The sequence below is a fragment of the Abramis brama genome, assembly GCF_963993115.1.
Source record: "Abramis brama genome assembly, chromosome: 14".
Lineage (NCBI taxonomy): Eukaryota > Metazoa > Chordata > Actinopteri > Cypriniformes > Leuciscidae > Abramis > Abramis brama.
This window is the reverse complement of record NC_139976.1, coordinates 34,151,847-34,173,225: the sequence shown is the minus strand read 5'-3', so window position 1 is coordinate 34,173,225 and position 21,379 is coordinate 34,151,847. Positions and strand designations below refer to the sequence as shown.

Here is a 21,379-nt window from a genome sequence, read left to right as displayed (position 1 = left end):
CGCTCCATGTCTCATATTGCGCATCCTATCTCGGTCGTGCTGTTCACTTTTCATAAATCAACATAAATTAAAAAAACATTATAATATTTTAACAAATATGAAACTAAATGCGCTTTTTTTAATGGCTACAACAGTATAGTAGGCCTACATATTCTCTATTTGTACAAATTGCTGCACAGTAATTTAATTCTGAATTTTGCACACACAAGTTGAAAGGCATTTGTTCAAATCAAGTTCACGGATAATTGTGCATGCATTTATTAATCATTATGATACTAAAATCATAAAGTAGGCTATGCTATGTACAAAAACTCAGATGAGCCCAGAATATGAACGCAATTACACGTTAAGCATTTTCCTCCCATAGAAAACCATTATAAGAACGCTTAATGTGGCTTAATGCAGATTAGAATGTCCCCTTATTTTGTCGAAATAACGAGATATTATGTCGATACTAGGCTACTGCTGTAGCTGGTAGCTGGTCTCCACATTTTTGATCAGCGGAAATGATTTTTGCTTGTTTGGGATCTGACTGGCCAGCGTATTTGAAAAAGTTAAGCAAACTTAATGTCTTTTTGACATTTTTCCCCTGAGTGAAACGATCGAGGCTAACAGCAATCTCAACTAGTACAACAAGTGTGCAAGTCATGTGTCACAAACATTGAACACTACACAAACAGTAATTTTATTTTTTTCATTTAGGCAATTAATTTTCCATAGTGACACAGGAGGTGCCGGATCCAATAAAAAAGGTTCCGGATCCAGTGACGGAGGTGACGGAACATGTTCCGGTGTGTTCCGGCTCAAATTAAGCCCTGATTATAACCTATTTGGCATTGCTTGTATACACTATTAATGCAAGCCTGCTGTAGGACTCCGTCTGACGATCTGAATTGTCTGAATGATGACACAAAATATACTGATGAGTTTAATAAAGTTTACTGTATGTCACACAAAAGATGAAGCATCAGTTTTTCTTCAGAAAATCACTGTTAGAGCTGAGTAAACAGTATAAGAAGTGCATAAGTAACTTACATAAATTTCTGTAGAGTTGAGGGAGCATTTTCTTTGAAAACAAAATGAATCCACCTCGTCTTCAGTGGCTGGCAGATTTCAAGAGTAAATAGAGAGAGCTATGTGAATGAATACATCCAGCTACAACACCTTCAACGCTTGGGAGATGCTTCGACGCTTCTCGTGAGTGCATTGCTGCAGCAATGGCTGATGTGTACAACTCGCAGTGAACTCGATCTGGGCGGGTCTAAGTTATAACGGCAGTGTCAGTCAACACTCGTGGGCGGGCCCTGTGGCTTTAGTGATGTCACTAAAGCCACATTCTGAAAACAGGTCATTTGGAGAGACTGCTTATGATTTATGGGGATTAAAAAAAAAGGAGTGAGTGGATTTTTATCACTGTAGGGTGGTTGTGTACACACACTGCCAACACACATTTATGTCCAAACACCATACAAAAGTGAATGTTGCATAATAGGTCCCCTTTAAGTCAACAGGGTGCGAATTTTAAAAAGAGGATAACATGGTGTAGGCAACACCGATTTTTGTCGTTGTTCTCTGTACTGACAGCACTCCAAATTTACAAAAAAATGAGCTTAATGTTAAAATTGACCGGAGTTCTCCTTTAATATATCATGTTTTAAAATATAAAGGGGAAAAGTATGTATATATGTGTATATATATATATATATATACACACATATATATATATATATTAAAAAAAAAAAAACTTTTAAAATAACTTTTCTATTTCAATATATTTTAACGTAATTTATTTCTGTGATCAAAGCTGAATTTTCAGCATCATTACTCCAGTCTTCAGTGTCACATGATCCTTCAGAAATCATTCTAATATGTGACCCTGGACCACAAAACCAGTCACAAGTGTAAATTTTTTGAAATTGAGATTTATACATCACCTGAAAGCTGATTAGATAAACTTTCCAGTGATGTATGGTTTGTTATGATACAACTATTTGAAAATCTGGAATCTGAGGGTGCAAAAAAATCGAAATATTGTGAAAATCGCCTTTAAAGTTGTCCATTTAGGTTCGCGATTGTGCTGCATTCACTCACAAAAATATTTTTTTTATATATTTACGATAGGAAATTTACAAAATATTTTCATGGAACATGATCTTTACTTAATATCCTAATGATTTTTGGCATAAAAAAATAAAAATCTATAATTTTGACCCATACAGTGTATTGTTGACTATTGCCACAAATATACCTGTGCTACTTGTGACTGGTTTTGTGGTACAGGGTCACATATGCTGATTTGCTACTCAAGAAACATTTCTTATTTTTAGCAATGTTAAAAACTTTTTTGCTGCTTAATATTTTTTATGAAAACTTGCAGGACTGTCAAGGGCCATTACCTGCAGCACAGACCAGCAATGAAGAGAGCGATGGCAAGAACATCACACTTATTCCACACATCCTGAGCATACAGTATCAAACTCTGAGTAAATGTCTTACTGCCCACAATGAACGCCTGGGAATGAAAGACAGGAGAAAGTAGAATGAATGGATGGATTAATCATTATACTCAACTGAAAATCTCCTTCTCATTTCTTTGTATCACTTGCAGTGCTGGGGAAAGTTACTTTTTAAAAGTAATGTTATATTATATAATATTGTATTATATTATATTATATTATATTATATTATATTATATTATATTATATTATATTATATTATGCAATATTGCATTACTCCCTAAATAAGTTACTAATTGCGTTACTTAGTTAGGCTACTTATGAAAAGTAACGCTTTTAATTATTACATTTATTTATTAAAAGCAATTACTTTTGCGTTACTTTTTCTCACCTGGGCTGAGCTCGCTTGTTTGTTTTTAAATAACAACAAAAAAGGTTCTATTTTTAGCAAAAGTAAAGGCCCTTTCACAGCAGAAGTCAAATGAATAGCCTCAGGCTGAAGGAAATGCAAATTCAAGCCTGTACAGTAGAGGCTCTCAAACCTTTCAGCTGTGCTGCCCATTCTGGATCGCAGAAGAATAAGATTGAAAAAAAAAACAAAGAAACACAAATGTGATGTTTAACTAAAGTAATTTTTTCTGATTTGTATGGTGGAACTGGATCATCAAAGGTCAGCAACAAAGACATTGGTTAATAAAGTGATATTAAATACATAAAGTACACTCACCTAAAGGATTATTAGGAACACCATACTAATACTGTGTTTGACCCCCTTTTGCCTTCAGAACTGCCTTAATTCTACGTGGCATTGATTCAACAAGGTGCTGAAAGCATTCTTTAGAAATGTTGGCCCATATTGATAGGATAGCATCTTGCAGTTGATGGAGATTTGTGGGATGCACATCCAGGGCACGAAGCTCCCGTTCCACCACATCCCAAAGATGCTCTATTGGGTTGAGATCTGGTGACTGTGGGGGCCATTTTAGTACAGTGAACTCATTGTCATGTTTAAGAAACCAATTTGAAATGATTCAAGCTTTGTGACATGGTGCATTATCCTGCTGGAAGTAGCCATCAGAGGATGGGTACATGGTGGTCATAAAGGGATGGACATGGTCAGAAACAATGCTCAGGTGGGCCGTGGCATTTAAACGATGCTCAATTGGCACTAAGGGGCCTAAAGTGTGCCAAGAAAACATCCCCCACACCATTACACCACCACCACCAGCCTGCACAGTGGTAACAAGGCATGATGGATCCATGTTCTCATTCTGTTTATGCCAAATTCTGACTCTACCATCTGAATGTCTCAACAGAAATCGAGACTCATCAGACCAGGCAACATTTTTCCAGTCTTCAACTGTCCAATTTTGGTGAGCTCGTGCAAATTGTAGCCTCTTTTTCCTATTTGTAGTGGAGATGAGTGGTACCCGGTGGGGTCTTCTGCTGTTGTAGCCCATCCGCCTCAAGGTTGTGCGTGTTGTGGCTTCACAAATGCTTTGCTGCATACCTCGGTTGTAACGAGTGGTTATTTCAGTCAAAGTTGCTCTTCTATCAGCTTGAATCAGTCGGCCCATTATCCTCTGACCTCTAGCATCAACAAGGCATTTTCGCCCACAGGACTGCCGCATACTGGATGTTTTTCCCTTTTCACACCATTCTTTGTAAACCCTAGAAATGGTTGTGCGTGAAAATCCCAGTAACTGAGCAGATTGTGAAATACTCAGACCGGCCCGTCTGGCACCAACAACCATGCCACGCTCAAAATTTCTTAAATCACCTTTCTTTCCCATTCTGACATTCAGTTTGGAGTTCAGGAGATTGTCTTGACCAGGACCACACCCCTAAATGCATTGAAGCAACTGCCATGTGATTGGTTGATTAGATAATTGCATTAATGAGAAATTGAACAGGTGTTCCTAATAATCCTTTAGGTGAGCGTATATTTGTGTTATTTAACATTTAATTATTGCAGGTTTGTGTAGTTTTCTGAGTTTGCATTTCCTTGTTTTATTCAATTAGAACAATACTGTATGTGAGTATATCTGTAGTCTAGAACTACAACAACATGTACTATGAAACTCAAAAACTATAGTATCATGTTTAGTATCTGCGCACAAAAAGCCTCTGCATTTACCCAACATGTAGGCAAGAGAGCTGTCACTCAATAAATGGGAAAACAAAAGTAACTTGAATTATTTATTTGAAAAAATAACTTTGTTGTAAATTTAAAAGTAATGCATTATTTACTAGTTACATGAAAGAAGTAATCTGATTACGTAACTGGCATTAGTTGTAATGCGTTACCCCCAACACTGATCATTTGTAAGCTGATTTTTTACAAGTGAAGCACCCGTGTCGGCACCTACCTCTCGAATCTCCTCACACACAAGAGTGAAAACCCAGAAATACAGCACATACTCTGAAGGGGCAGGACCATGAGGGGGAGGTGGCTTGAAGTCTACCAATAGCACGTAGGCGTACAGAAACAGGAACAGGAAGTACATCAAAACGTTGCCGATAAATGAAGTGACAGGAGCGTACCAGTACTGCCTCCAGCGGGAAACCAGAAAGGGCTGCTTAGGTTTGCCGTGTGCAAGAGTACCTGTTACAGGAAGGAAGAAACAGGGAAAAGTAATAAGGGCAACAAGTTTCAATCAACCCAATCAAATTAAAAGACCAAAAAAACACAATTAATGAACAAATCTCTGTGAAAATTGTTCATTAACCCATGGGTTTCAAACTGAACAGTCAAACCTTTTGTTGGTCGTCTGATATTATTTGAGTCCTCTTGCTCGGCTTCACTGGTAAATATCATAAGAAGATCACAGATAAAGGTATTTTTGTCTACAGAGATCTTATATTTATCCATGATGTATTAAATAAAAGCAAATTTACTGGTGTTTGATGTCACTGAAGGAGAAGACAGTTTCTGTGTAGTGACAGTCTGTTGCTGAGGGTGGAGGTACCATCACCGATTTGTCTTCCCCGTGATTCTCTTTCCTGTGAGAAATAAAAATTTCGGTCATTCCTAATATGCAATACATTTCAAATGTTAAACTCACAGCTTGTAAAAATGGATTAGTTAATTACTGACTATTAGTTACTGATTTCCACATCACTGTGTGATGTAATGCTAATTCATTAAGACATTTTCCAAGTGTTTCTTCATTTGTTTCTTTTCTGAAATTAAAACAAATTGTTTTCTTGGGAGTGTTGTACAGTACCTGTCATGTTTGGGGGAAAAAAAAGAAAAAAAAAGAAAAGAAAATGGCCTCTTCTGAAAAAAAATAATAAATAATTCTCTTCTTCTCACCAAGGTGCATTTATTTAAACAAAAATACAGTAAAAGCAGTTATATTGTGAAATATTATTACCAATTAAAAGAACTGTTTTCTATTTGAATATATTCTAAAATGTAATTTATTCCTGTGATGCAAAGCTGAATTTTCAGCATCATTACTCCAGTCTTCAGTGTCGAATGATCTTTCAGAAATCATTTTTATTTGCTGATTTGATGCTCGGATAACATTTCTTATAATTGTTATCATCAATGTTGAAAACAGTTGTGCTGCTTGACATTTTTGTGGAAGTGCTTTTTTCAGAATTATTTGACACACAGTTAAATTAACAGCATTTATTTATTAAATTTATTAAAGCATTTATTAAATAGACATATTTTGTAACATTATAAATGTCTTCACTGTCACTTTTGAAATAAATGCAGCCTTGGTGAGCATAACAGACTAGATAAAAAGGTTGTTCAGGTCTTTTTTGACCCAGATGGGAGCTAAAAACCTTAAAAATGTAATCTTCAAGTTTGTTCAAAATTCTTTCTGTTTCCTCACAACATAGGATCATATTTATGGAATGTCAAAATTTTGTAAACTCGAGTTCTATTCAGGTCAAATTTCTGCAAATATTAGTAATGGATTGGAATTCGGTGATGATTTGTGACATTAGTTGGTTTGTCTCTTACTCCATCCTGTCACATAAAATGACCAACATTGGTATTAACAATGAAAAATACTTCTAATGCATTTATTAATCTTGGTTAATGTTAATTTCAACATTTACTAACACATTAAAATCAAAAGTTTTATCAGTTAATAATATTTAAAGGAACACTCCACCGTTTTTTCATATTCAACTATGTTATTCCCTTAACTAAGATGAGTTGATACATATCTCTCTCGTCTCATTGCGTGCACTCAATCGCTCTGGCGCGATAGCGGCGACACTTTGATAGCACTTAGCTTAGCCCAGTTCATTCATTAGGATCCAAACAGAGATGAAGTTAGAAGCGACCAAACACCTCCACGTTTTCCCTATTTAAATACAGTTACACGAGTAGTTACACGACCAAGTATGGTGACACAAAATAAAACGTGGCGCTTTTCTAAACGGGTAAAAAGGATAACTATAATGTATGGCGGAATAGCACTTGGGAGCACTTCGACTCGGCGCAGTAAAAAGTCACGTTGGTTCTAATGACAGAAGTGAGAGGGAGAGGGGGAGAGGATTTTTCAGGCGTGACTTTTTACTGCGCAGTAGAGTTCTCGCCACCTTTTGAAGTCTTTTCCGATGTAAATTCGGGACTTTGCGCGTTCCTCCTCCTTTTCCCTCTTCTTTGCTATTTGTTCATCGGAACGTCGTCTCTTTGGTCGCGTGTCGGCAATATTAAAATTCAAGAGAATGTAATTCTAACGTTAGTTGTTGTCATTGTCTAGGACATCTCTCCTCTAGCTAACTTCCCTCTTCATGCTTCTCTCCCCCCCACCCCCCCCCCGTGTTTTTTTTTTACAGTGTGTTCAGGGATAGGCAGCAAGTGGATAGTGAGGAGATGTTTGCTGTATGTGACAAAAAAAACGTGTGACATCGCTTAGAGCACCTTTAACGTTAGTTAATGCATTAACTAATGTTCTCTAATGCAACCTTATTTTAAAGTGTTACCGGAAAGTTACATGGTTGACGTACTGACCTGAATTTGATGAGGTTGGTGTAGCAGAGAGGAGGAATGACCATAGTCAGTGCAAGTTTCCAGAGCTCAGTTCCTCTTTCCATCTTACCCCACCAGATCTGAGACAGCATCGACTAAAAAAAAGAGACTCTTTAAGAAAAAGAAAAGAAAAAAACACTTACCAAAACGTACTCGGTTACTAACGTAACCTCGGTTCTCTCTAGAAGAGGGAACGAGTACTGCGTTTTTTGTAAAAACGCTACGGGAAAAACTCTTTTTTCACGAAATACTGAAGCAAAAAATTATCCTTAATTTTCCATATATGTAAAGCGCGTTGCAGCAGTACACAGCTATGGCGAGACAGCTTGCTCGCTCATTGGCTGTTCTGCGGCAACTGCATAAGCCTATCGAGCGAGGCCTGAAGTGACGTCAGGCCAATGAGCTTGCCACTTCCCGCCGAGACGGGTGTGGCTAACCTCTATAAAAGGAGCTCGAAAAGGCTGATTCACTTGATTTTCATCGCCGAAGCGAACCAGAGTGAACCGTACGCACGGCAGAGAACGCAGTACTCGTTCCCTCTTCTAGAGAGAACCGAGGTTACGTTAGTAACCGAGTACGTTCTCTTACGAGAGTCCTCTCGTACTGCGTTTTTTGTAAAAACGCTACGGGAACCCCTTGTAAAACGCCGTGCGTGCTGGGATAAAACACCGATCACTGGAAGCTAACCCAGGTATACAGTGCATAATCACCAGATAGACTCACAGAGAGTCTGGGAATAAGGGCACACAGCTCTGATTGACCTTGAGACATAACCGGCCGGACACCCACGCTCCGCGCGGTACTCACACTCTTAACCAGAACTGCAGAGGGCGCATGCGGAGCAAGCCCAGCTGAAGAACTGGCGATGCCGAGGCCATGAGACCCAGCATCCTTTGAAACTTCCTGAGCGGGGTAGTCGCGCCACAGCGGAAGGATCTCGCTGCGCGCTGAATGTGTAGCACGCGCTGTGGCGACAGCCGCGCTGTCATAGACTGTGAGTCCAGAATGGTACCCAGAAACGAAATCGCCTGACTGGGGTTCAGCGAACTCTTTGTCCAATTGACTGTGATACCAAGATTCTCGAGGTGTTCGAGTAAAATGGTTCTGTGCTCCACGAGCTGTGATCGTGATTGAGCTAGGATCAGCCAGTCGTCCAAATAGTTCAGCACTCGCATGCCTCTGAGTCTGAGAGGAGCGAGCGCTGCGTCCATGCACTTCTTAAATGTACGAGGTGCCAGGGACAAGCCCCTGGAAGCGCTGCCCATGCCTCTGCATGGTTGGCTAAGGGTTGGATGCGAAGCGCGCTCTGTTCGCCGTGCGACAGAGGTGCTTCGGGGCGCAGTAACATAGGCGTTACGCCTGTGACATTCGAGGCGGGGAGCGCGCTTATTACAGCGGGCAGAACGCTCGTCCTCGACCCTACTACAGTGCTTAACTGAGTGAGGGAGGGCTGAGAAAGTCTTGTGGGACTCATGCTGTCTGCGAGTAAATGTGGGCGGGAAACGGGCACATTCACTGCTTTGGACGCGCTGCCTGCCTGAGCAGAGCGAGCGCGCACAGGTGTCGTTTTTACAGAAAACCTGTGATCTGTGAGACATAGTGTTTCAAAACTATAACAGACTCACTTGCTGCAATAATATTTCCAGTCGCCGAACAGGGAACTGAGAAATGTGAGAGAAAAGAGGTCAGACCGACCAACGGCGGGACTAAGAACACTCTTTTCTCCTTCGCCGGTGAATGACGCGTGCAGAGGCAGGGTAGCTTTTCTTGTAACGTAAAGAAAAACTAATCCCGCCATCCGCTTCCAGGAAGGGCAGCCTTGGAAAGGATGCCCGGCGAGTCCTCAGAGTCACCGTAGGCAATTGGCTCGGAGTGAAGGCGTTTCGCCGTCAGCGAGCGCGAGCGCTGCATGAGAAGGCATCTTGAAAAAGACGCAGCTCTTTTAGGGGTGAGTGTTGCAAAGCGAACACACACACACAAGAACAATAGAATGGAAAGGATATGGCGTCGGAAGCGCAGCAGGTACGGCGGTAGAAGGCGGCGTTGGCCAGCGGCTTCGAGGGCTCGTCCCGCTGAAGTGCTTGCATCAGACGACGCGTGCTTCCTCGTGATCCAGCGATGCGAGAGCTTCGCTGAAGAGATGAAAAATCAAGTGAATCAGCCTTTTCGAGCTCCTTTTATAGAGGTTAGCCACACCCGTCTCGGCGGGAAGTGGCAAGGAGGGCGCGAAGCCCTCATTGGCCTGACGTCACTTCAGGCCTCGCTCGATAGGCTTATGCAGTTGCCGCAGAACAGCTAATGAGCGAGCAAGCTGTCTCACCATAGCTGTGTACTGCTGCAACGCGCTTTACATATATGGAAAATTAAGGATAATTTTTTGCTTCAGTATTTCGTGAAAAAAGAGTTTTTCCCGTAGCGTTTTTACAAAAAACGCAGTACGAGAGGACTCTCGTAAGAGAACCAAACAAACAATGTTATTAATGACTGTTTGCATGTCAAAAGACCTGTACTCCATCGTGGCTGAAGAAAACACGGGCGTCAGCAGCCATGGCCATCTTTAGACAGGTGGCGTCACCCCACATTTTAGACTTGCGAATCAGTAGCTTATAGGAATCACTTGCTTTGGTTTGGTAGCACATGCTAAACACATCTGTCGAAAAATGCCAGGAAAGAAAACAGGGTTTAATCACTAGAACATTTATAGGATGCCAAAAACTGAATATTTTCACCCATCATACCATGAGCCATATTCTCAAACTTCTGGGCCAAATCCTTAATGGAAAGCTTGGCCTCTGTCTCAATCCCCTGTTTAGACAGCTCCCTCAACAGTTTACATCCTCCCAGAGCCGTCAGTACCGACTCACCGCACTGAGAGAGAACAGCAGTACAGATCAAAGCAGAGCATTTCCTTTTATACATTTCACTTTTTATATATGGCTGACAAATAAGGATTCCTTACTGTTTAGTAAAACTAAAATTGGTCATTTTAAATGCTAAAAGTACATTTAGGCATTATACATATACAAATACATAAATAATACAAATTAATTTGCACTGAGCTTTTCTCAATACACATTGTTTCAAAGCATTTCAGAAAATGATATAATGTTTCAAATATTTTAATATCTTCATGCCACATAGTTGCATTTAGAAGATTAGAGCTTGGTGATAATATAGTTAATCTAGCAATAATACAGCGATAACAATTTTGCAGCAATCAAGCAGTTGCTTTTTGCTATATAGTGTATATTGCTGTACGCATACGGATAACGTTGGACATACTTTTATATCCAACTTTATATAAAGATCTGGGTGATAACAATTACATTTTAAGATTAAATAAAAGTCAAGCAGTTGAGATTTGCTATATAGTATAAATAGTTTTATGTGAGTGTACTGTATTAATGCAGGTAAAGTTAAAAATAAAAAAGTCAAGCAGTTGAGGTTTATTAAAAAATATATAATGTATAATGTATTTATGTTGATAAAGTTGGATAAAATACATATCAAACTTTATATGGAGAACTGTGCGAAAATACAATTTGCATTTTGCGACAATATAAAAAAATAATAATAATCACACACCCGAGATGTGTGATATTCATTTTAAGGTTTGCTAAAGATCTTACTTTGACATTTAATAAATTTGGTTGAATATTAACTTTAAGTGAGTTTTCAAAGACAGCACATGTAATCTAAATATAAAACAATTAAATATCAAATATGACTAATAATGACAGAACATAAAATCAATAAAAACTGATAACTCATCAGAAGCATGTTACCATTTCCCAGCAGAAGATGGCCATCTCACTCCAGTTCTGCAGCACTGCCCAGATGAAGAGACATAACCACGCGTACTGACACTGATTCTTCCGATAGACACACTCCCCCTGCAGGACCTGGCATGCTTTCTGAAGGGTGGTTTTTAAAGACATTTTATTTTTGGGGACTGAGCAGACAAAATGAAAAAATGAATTGCGGAAAAAAAATTAATATTCAGACTAGACAGGTCTAAATTCTAAGGTACTAGGTACTAAGTCTGGTACCTTAAAAGCTTTTCTTTTGGTAGAACAAGTGTCCACCATTAGTGCAGACTTGTAGAAGGGCTGGCATACATCTCCTAACAGATACTCCAGCAGTTGGGACACCTGGGATGAGAAATCGGTGAAATTTACAACAGCGCATACTCAAAGTTTTCAGTCACATGACTAGTGGGCAAAACATCTAAAGAACTGCAGCACAGGCCTGGCAATTTTGCAACAGTTTCGAACCACAAACATTTACCTCTCAAAAGAAGAAAAACAAAGATATGTGAACAAACTGCAAGTTTTGGGCACTTATGATCCATATCATATCATGATCCACAGCCCTCATCAGTATTTCATTAAAAAACAGTGAGACATTCTACAATGCTTAACGTAAAAATCGCTTAATATACTTAGTGATTTTAAAAGATCAGATTCAGTGTAAATCTTATTGATGATGCATTATTTTTACAAGCAAGCAGATAAGCCCAGAATATGAACACAACACAATAAATTTCATGTTATGAGTTAACTTTATAATAGTTTTCAAAGGGAAAACCCTTAACATGAAACTTTACATGTTTCGTTCATATTATGGGTTCATCTGCTTGCCTGTAAAGACTATTTTTATCAATAAGGAGGTGTATACTGAATTTGGTCCTCCAGTATCACTGCCTTAATGCATTAAGCCACATACGCATTTTCCTTATAATTGTTTTCAATGGGAAAATGCTTAACATGCAAGTTTGCGTGTTGCGTTCATATTCTGGGCTCATCTGCTTGCCTGTATATAGTATATAGTATGTATTATCAATAAGGCATATACTGGATTTGGTCTTTTAATATCACTGTTTTAGCATACAAGTACAAAACTGGTAAGAATAACTTGCGAGTAGCAAGGGAAATCCTAGTTATGCCCTCTCCAGTGGGTGTTATTATAGAGGGGTAATACACTAATTAATCTGCCAATAACTTTCAGATCTCACCTCATAAATGCTAATGCTGTATTTCTTATCATTGCTGGACTCGTTCTTGCGCTCCTTCAGGATATTCTGCAGCAGTTTGCCGACCTGGCTGTTGTCAGGGATGGAGTTGTAAAGATCTTCCAGTTTTTCGTAGGTCAGGTAGTTCAAAATGTTCAGACCATGATCAATGAAGAGACGCACAAACTGGGGTTTATTGTTCATCAGCGCGTCAGTCATGGAATCTTTCAGATCATCGTACTGCATGTGCCAGGAAAGAAATAACAGTTTATCACCACATACCAGAAAAACTCACCAAGACTGCATTTATTTGATCAAAAATACAGTAAAAACTGTCTTATTGTGAAATATTATTACTATTTAAAGGGGTCCTATTATGATTTTCACTTTTTTAACTTTAGTTAGTGTGTAATGTTGCTGTTTGAGCATAAAAAAGGATCTGCAAGGTTACGAAGCTAAAAGTCCACTCCAAAGAGAGATATTTTATTTAACAGAATCCACTTTCCAAGAACTACAACGAATGACTTGTTTGGACTAGAACGCGTTTTCCGGGCTTTGTGAAGTCATAATGTTCCTAATTTAAATAATCCCCGCCCTCCGAATACGCAGAAAAGCGGACAAGGCTGTGCTAGAGAGCTGTGCTAGAGAAGACAGTGTGGTCGCTGTCAAAGAGTTTTTTCCACTCCGTTTACAAAACTCATTATTATATCTAATGCTGACAAACTTAGAGTGGATAAAATTGATTTTAACCACTGCTCCTGAACATTATAACCCCAATGTTTATCTGTGCGCAGAACATGTTACAGAGAACAGCTTCCAGGAACTTATAGAGTACAATGCAGGCTACGCTCAAAAGCTTCTCCTCAAATGGAGCAGTTTCCACTTTGTCAGGACAATCTGTTGTTTGTGGATCACAACATTTAAGTATGTCTTCTATTCTTAAGTTTTCTATTAACAGTTCCAATGCCAGTTACAGTTACAATGTTGTTGCCTCAATGTAAACAAAAGGCAAAGCTGTTTGCTCCGCTCACCCTCTAGACAACATAAGTGTTGATATAGACTGGCGCGTTTCCATTACAGATTTGCGCAAAACTTTCGTGATTTTTCCATTAACCGATGTTATGTAACTAAAACGTATTTTTTTCCTCTTGCGATAAGTCATTCCAACAATCATGGCAACAGATGTTGGTAGGTTTATACCAACCATCGCATTAGCCATTATTTTCAATCGAAGGAGCCGTATGTGTGTTATCCAAGCATTAATGGTAAGGAAAGCCCCTTATACTTGTGAGGGGCACATATGAGGTGTTTCTCCCTCATATCTGCTTCAAGCTCTTGATTGTGGCATTTCTTTGAGGTTTACAATCCAGTATTCCTGTAATTCTTTTGTCTTTTATGAGTTTAATAAATAACTCTGTCTCGTCTTCTGTCAAAACATACCACGCCATCTACGTCAGGTGACCTGTAAATGCGCAAAAACTGTTTCCATTGCAGTTTTGTGAAATATTCCTTTTTCGAATTGCCTGGAAAACGTATTCGGTTACCTAATGTAACCTCAGTTCTCTCTAGAAGAGGGAACGAGTATTGCGTAAGTAGCTTACGCTTCGGGAAAGTTCTCTTTCTTCGAGATCTGAAGCCAAAAAATTATCCTTAATTTTGCATTTATTGTCAACGCAGTGCAGCAGCAGGCAGACCAAAGCAAGCTGTATAAGCGTGCTCATTGGCTGCCAGGCGGCAACTGCTTAAGCCTATCAGTGAGCCCGGCGTGACATCACACCCAATGAGGGCGCTTCGCGCCCTCCACACCCTTCTAACCGTCAAGAAGGGTGTGGCCAGTGTGTATATATTGCGGGCTCACAGGCTGAACTCTGGTTTTCATAGTCTGAAGCGCAAAAGCTTGTGGCGCGTCACGGCAAGTTACGCAATACTCGTTCCCTCTTCTAGAGAGAACCGAGGTTACATTAGGTAACCGAGTACGTTCTCTTACGAGAGGTTCTCTCGTATTGCGTAAGTAGCTTACGCTTCGGGAACCCATTGTCAACGCCGTGCGCGCCGAGCATCCAACACATGAATCCCAGGGAGACCGGGGAAAAACATAGCGTTGAAACAGGTGGCCGGTGGGGCCAACACCTGTACCAAGCACTTCACTTCACATAAATGATAGAGCGGCATAGCCGGTCTGTATACATCAGTGTAAATGGTGTGGCCGGCAGCGCGGGCCCACACAGTGCATAAACACGTATAGGGAAAGGGAATAGAGCAGAAACACTGGTCTATTTGTGGAAAAGAATCCTTCCCCTGGTGCCAACCAGAAAATTAACCAGTATGTGGACATAGTCTGCACTTATACTGATAACAGTGTAGCCTGCAGGGCGGGAACTTCCAGGTTATAAAACCTCACGAATGTAGATGGGGAGGCCCAGCCCGCCGCCATACAAAAATCGTGAATAGAAATTCTGCTGGACCAGGCCCACGAAGAGGCCATGCCTCTAGTGGAGTGGGCTCTGACACCCAAAGGACACTGCAGGTGTTTGGAGGCGTAAGCTGCTGCAATCGCGTCCACTATCCACCTGGACAGGCTCTGTTTCGAGGCGGCGAGACCCTTGGTGCGTCCGCCAAAAGAAACAAAGAGCTGCTCGGACCGCCTGAAAGCGGCGGAACGCGTGATATAAACTCTCAGCGCCCTAACAGGGCATAGGAGGTTATTACTGTCCCCGTTATCGGATATTGGCAGAGCCGAGAGGGAGATGATTTGTGCCCTAAAGGGGGTACCAATCGCTTTGGGAATATACCCGTGTCTCGGTCTGAGAATGACTTTAGAGTCATTCGGTCCGAACTCAAGACATGCAGGGCTAATAGATAGCGCGTGCAGGTCCCCCACGCGTTTTACTGAAGACAGAGCTATCAGAAAAACGGTTTTGAGCGAAAGGTACTTAGGATCCACAGATTCAAGCGGTTCAAAAGGAAAAGCCTTCAGGGCCTCCAGGACCAAGGACAGATCCCAAATAGGAACCGAGGGGGGCCGCGGGGGATTCATCCGCCTGGCTCCTCTGAGGAAACGGATAATAAGCTCATTCCTTCCGATTGCCCGGCTGCGCGTCGTCTCAGCGAACGCTGCAATAGCCGCCACATACACTTTGAGCGTGGAAGGGGACCTGCCCTTTTCCAACAGCTCCTGTAGGAAGGAGAGCACTTGCGGAACCCCACATGTGCGTGGATCAAAGCTCTTAGTAGCGCACCATTTAGAGAACACAGACCACTTAGACGCATAGAGCCGTCTCGTGGAGGGAGCTCTAGACTGCGTGATCGTGTTCACGACCCCTTCTGGCAGGTCAACGGGTATCCGTTGATTACCCATGCATGCAGAGACCATCGCTCCGGATGGGGATGCCAGATTGACCCACCAGCTTGAGAGAGGAGATCCTTTCTCACCGGGATCGGCCATGGGGGTGAGTGCGACAGCCTCACCAGCTCTGGGTACCAAATCTGGTTCTCCCAGCGCGGGGCTATAAGGAGCACTGGGTGCTGTGTTTCCCTGATCCTTGTTAAAACCTGAGGTAACAGGGAGATCGGGGGAAAAGCGTACAGCGGGAGGCTGGGCCAGGTCTGGGACAGCGCGTCCTCGCTTTTCGAGAAAAATATCGGACAGTGAGCGCTGTCTTTCGACGCAAAGAGGTCGACCTCCGCCCTGCCGAATAGGCGCCAGAGGAACTGGACTGTCTGAGGATGCAGGGACCAATCTCCCGGGGGAATGAGGTCCCTGGACAGTCTGTCTGGTCCCACATTCAAGTGGCCCGGCACGTGCGCGGCTCTCAGCGAGCGCAACGAGCGGTGAGCCCACACGAGAAGGCGTTCTGTCAGTTTGCACAGGCTCTTGGATCTGACACCGCCCTGTCGGTTCACATAGGATACCACTGACATGTTGTCCGAGCGGACTAACACATGGTGATCCCGTATGAATGGGAGGAAGCGCTTGAGCGCGTTCTCGACCGCTATCATCTCCAAACAATTTATGTGGAGGCATTTCTCCTGGTCCGACCACAGGCCAAATGCCGGCTTGCCCTCGAAAAGAGCGCCCCAACCTGAGGTGGAAGCGTCCGTCGAGATAACTTTGCGGCGCGAGACGGCCCCCATTGTCACTCCCCGCTGGTACCAGTCGGCCGCTAACCAGGGCTTCAGTGCTGAAACGCAGTCACTCTGATTCGAATGCCGCCGGAAGCCCAGGCTCTGTGAGGCACTTGGGCGTTCAACCAGCGTTGAAGCGGGCGCATACGCAATAGACCCAGCTGAAGCACTGCTGCAGCTGAGGCCATGCAACCCAGCATCCTCTGAAATGTCTTTAGAGGAGCGGTGCTGCCCGACCGGAAGGAAGCGGCCAGGCGTCGAATGCAGCGCGCGCGCTGTGTCGACAGACGGGCCGTCATTGCCACAGAGTCCAGTTCCAAACCCAGAAAGGAGGTTGAACGACTGGGCACTAATGAGCTCTTGGTCCAGTTGACCGTAAGCCCCAGGCTTTCCAGGTGGCTGAGGAGCACTGTTCTGTGAGCGATGAGCTCGGCCTCTGACTGTGCTAGAATCAGCCAATCGTCCAAATAATTCAAAATCCGCATTCCCCGACCTCTCAGGGGAGCGAGAGCCGTGTCCATGCACTTCGTGAATGTACGAGGTGCTAGAGACAGGCCGAATGGTAGGACGGTGTATTGATATACCTGACCGTCGAAGGCGAATCTCAAGAATGGCCTGTGACGGGGTATTATCTGGATCTGAAAGTATGCGTCTTTTAGATCGAGAGAGATAAACCAGTCCCTCGGGCGAATTTGCGCGAGGATTTGCCTGGTTGTGAGCATTTTGAACGGTCTTCTCATGAGAGCTTTGTTCAAATATCTCAGATCCAAAATCGGTCTGAGAGCTCCGTCCTTCTTGGGAACGAGGAAATAACGGCTGTAAAAGGCCGACTTGCTCATAGAAGGGGGAACCGGTTCTATAGCCCCTTTGCACAGAAGTGTCGCTATTTCTGCTCGAAGCAGATGTGCTACTTCCCCATTCACTCTCGTCTCGGTACGCGCCTGAAAGCGCGGGGGGCGGCGAGCGAACTGCAGAGTATAGCCCTGTTTTACTGTGTTTAGCACCCATTCTGATGCACCTGGTATAGCCTCCCACGCTTCTGCATGCGCAGCCAGGGGCAGGATGGCCTCCGGGCTCTGATCGCCGCACATCGCGGGCTCGAGAGCTCGAAACGGAGGGGCGGGTGCAGCGCGCGCGCTCTCTGTGCTTAGACACGGTGGATCGCACACAGCGATAACTGGCCGTTTTACACGTGGTGTCCCGGTGGCTTTGGACGGGGAACATACAGCGTGAGGCGCAACGCGCGAGGGCGGCGTCAGGGGCGAAATGTTCGTTAGTATGTGTGAGCGCAGGGGAGCGGGCACAGCATTCATATTTAGAACATGACCGGCTGTGAATGGCCGTGTGACAGAGCGGGCAGTGAGTAGACGGGGGCACCGTGAGGTGGACACGTGACCTACTTTCAACACTCGAGCGGATTCTACTCGCTTTATGAGAGTGGGCTCTGTGAGAGACACGGGATTTATAGTGCTTGTGTGCAGGGGTGAACACAGAAACGTGGGCACATTCACTGCATTTGAAACACATGCGGCGCGAGCCGTGCAACCAGACATAATGCTCTTTTTGAGATTTCTCTGGGTCGGTGTGAGAACGGCGGTTGTATGCAGGCGAGAGGGTGAGATTACCGGCTCGTTGGCTGCGAAATGAGTGTCCGCAGTAACCGTGGCAACGGGGACTGACAGGACATGAAGCTTTAACGGTGGTCCGGCCGCAGCGGGACACAGCCGTCGCTTCTTTCCTCGGGCTAGGAGGTCTTAGCGGGCTCAGGTTTCACCGTAATCCTCTGCCGGGGTCCCCGGGGAGGAGGCGGTCTGTTTCGGCTGGAAGAGCGCGATCTAGGGCGGCCGCCCTGTCGTCGCTGCGAGGACGGAGGTCAAGCTGGACGCTGGGTGGAACTTTGCGCAGGCTGGTCGCGAGGACGGCGTGCAGCAGAGCTAGAGCGTCGAGGCAGGAAGAGATTCATAGCCTGTGTAGTCTTCTGTACCTCCGAAAAACGGTCAACGATCCCGCTAACCGCTGGGCCGAACAGGCCGGTGGGAGAGAGAGGGGCGTTGAGAAACACCGCGCGCTCAGACTCTCTCATGTCGGCGAGCGTCAACCAGAGATGCCTCTCTGTAACAGTCAGAGAAGCCATGCACCGTCCGATGGCCTGGGCAGCGGATTTCGTAGCGCGAAGGGACAGGTCCGTCGCGCTTCTTAGATCCGTAATGGAAGCAGATTCCAGACCTTTCTCATCCATATCACGGAGGAGATTGGCCTGGAGAATCTGCAGCACGGCCATGGAGTGAAGGACAGAAGCAGCTTGACCGGCGGCGGAGAAAGCGCGGCCGACAAGGGCTGATGTGGTCCTGCAGGGCTTAGACGGGAGGGAAGCCTTTGAGCGCCAACGAGAAGGCGGGCAAAGGTGCGCTGCTACCGCCTCTTCCACAGGGGGAATGGCATTATACCCCTTCTCAGCGGCGCCGTCAACCTGTGAGAGCGTCGATGAGGCATGTGAAGAGACCCTCGCGGAAACCGGTGCATTCCACGACTTAGAAAGCTCGCTGTGGAGCTCAGGCAGGAAAGGCGTGGTTCTGGAAGCTGGTGATCGGCGGCGGCGATGAAGAAAACAGCCGTCGAGCCTGTTGGGTGCTGGCTCCTTAGGAGGAGACCACTCGAGGCCTAACTGGTCAACAGCCCGGGTAAGGAGGCGCAAAAGCTCCGCGTCCTCGCCCGCTCGAGAACGGCCAGAATCCTGGACTGTAGAGGAGGCGGTGGACCAGTCCTCGCTGTCAGACGCCAGGATGGAGCAGCTGTCAGCGGCGCGTTCGTCAGACTCATCCGCCTCGTCCCCTGAAACGGCGCCAGCGCGGGCGAGAGCCGGCGGTTGAGCGGCCGGGAGGGGGGGCGGAGAGGGCGAGAGAGAAGCTCGAGGGAGAGGTTCCGGCGAGCTTCTGAGCGCCGCATCGGTCTCCGGTGGTCGCTGCGAGCGGCGCTTTTTCTTGCGCGGCCCGACAGGGACATGCGGAGCGACAGCCTGGTCAAAAACCTCAAGTCGAGCCCGCAGGGTCGACATTGAGAGTTCTTCACACTTGGGGCAGCCGCCCGTAGAGAGTGCGGCGGCGGCGTGATCACGGCCCAGGCAGAGAGCGCAGATGAGATGGCGGTCTCCGTTGCTGAGCGGGGCGCGGCATGAACCGCAGGAGAAACGAGGCATTTTGATAAAAACGCCTCGCGCTCTTTTAGAAGAGAAAGTGCGTGTCGCAGGGCGAACACACACAGCAGAATTATGCAAGAAAAAAGGATATGTCGCCGGATAGCGTAGCAGGCACGGATGGCTGAAGGCGGCGAAGGTGGCCGGCTTCCTCAGGCGCTGTCCTAAGCTTGCTGGTCGCTGGTTTCGACGGCGGCGGCTTCTCAAGATCCAGCGATGCGAAGAGCTTCGCTGAAGACAAGAAAATCAGAGTTCAGCCTGTGAGCCCGCAATATATACACACTGGCCACACCCTTCTTGACGGTTAGAAGGGTGTGGAGGGCGCGAAGCGCCCTCATTGGGTGTGACGTCACGCCGGGCTCACTGATAGGCTTAAGCAGTTGCCGCCTGGCAGCCAATGAGCACGCTTATACAGCTTGCTTTGGTCTGCCTGCTGCTGCACTGCGTTGACAATAAATGCAAAATTAAGGATAATTTTTTGGCTTCAGATCTCGAAGAAAGAGAACTTTCCCGAAGCGTAAGCTACTTATGCAATACGAGAGAACCTCTCGTAAGAGAACCCCCTCATGCGAGTGTAAAAACTTTTTTTGCGATAAATGGTTTTTGCAAAATTGACATGTTTCCATTAGCCGTATTTTCAATTTTCAATTTCAATTTGTGCAATTTGAAGTGTAATGGAAACGCGGCTAGTGTTTACTGTAGCTTTTGTAAGGCTATTACGCCCCTTAGGAAAATTTGCCATGTTTTTGTTATCGATTACTGTTTGTATTACCATAGTTTTCTGACAAGTATCATGATTAAATGATGTATAACTTTGCATCTAAAATGTATATAAAAAGCATATTCTTTTACACCACAAAAACTAAATCAAGACTAAGTATAAGGTCATAAAAGGACCCCTTTAAAATAACTGTTTTCTATTTGAATATATTTTAAAAGGTAATTTATTTGATCAAAGCTGAATTTTCAGCATCATTACTCCAGTCTTCAGTGTCACATGATCCTTCAGAAATCAGTATAATATGATGATTTGCTGCTCAAGAAAACACTTCATATTATAATGACTGTTGAAAACAGCTGTGCTGAATATGTATTTACTGTAACTTTTGATCAATTTAACGTGTTTTTTGTCTTGTTTTAAAATCTTTCTTTAAAAAATAAACTCATTGACCACACATATTTGAATTTGAACAGTAGTGTATTTAAACATTTTATCCCTCCTTTAGATATTTAAAATTTTGCCACTTTATCCAAATTGACTTTTATATTTTTGACTTTTTATATTTATAATTGAGGTATACCTGTAATCAGTTCAAGTATTCTCTGGAAATCAAACCCATGACTCTGGCTTTTCGAGAGCCCTGCTGTACTGTTTAAAGTACAGGAGCACTCGACAACTAGCCCTTGTTTAAAAGCTCATTTACAGTATATTTCCCACAATCCTCTACCTTCCAGTCGATGTTTCCATTGAAGAGTTCACTCTTGGCAATGTCCACTCTGTTCCATGTTACAGCAAGCCTCAACTCATCAGTATAGGGATTAGAATTGCCCATAGCATGTTTTTTACTCGCTAACACACACACACACACAAAGAG

General features: G+C 44.0%; 1 protein-coding gene across 1 annotated transcript in view; it reads right to left on the bottom strand.

Annotated features, from left to right (window-relative positions):
- The window catches only part of LOC311096686 (transient receptor potential cation channel subfamily M member 4-like), a gene marked incomplete at its 5' end in the record, with an annotated part of 42,095 nt that overhangs the window by 9,563 nt on the left and 11,153 nt on the right, over positions 1-21,379 (bottom strand). Inside the window, 11 exons of the mRNA XM_084135992.1 lie at positions 2,397-2,512; positions 4,826-5,061; positions 5,214-5,260; positions 5,355-5,459; positions 7,438-7,550; positions 9,960-10,105; positions 10,194-10,323; positions 11,241-11,369; positions 11,505-11,606; positions 12,470-12,706; positions 21,233-21,354. Of these exons, the coding sequence (XP_083992118.1) occupies positions 2,397-2,512; positions 4,826-5,061; positions 5,214-5,260; positions 5,355-5,459; positions 7,438-7,550; positions 9,960-10,105; positions 10,194-10,323; positions 11,241-11,369; positions 11,505-11,606; positions 12,470-12,706; positions 21,233-21,354 (1,483 nt within the window). The remainder of the gene's footprint in view (positions 1-2,396; positions 2,513-4,825; positions 5,062-5,213; positions 5,261-5,354; positions 5,460-7,437; positions 7,551-9,959; positions 10,106-10,193; positions 10,324-11,240; positions 11,370-11,504; positions 11,607-12,469; positions 12,707-21,232; positions 21,355-21,379) is intronic.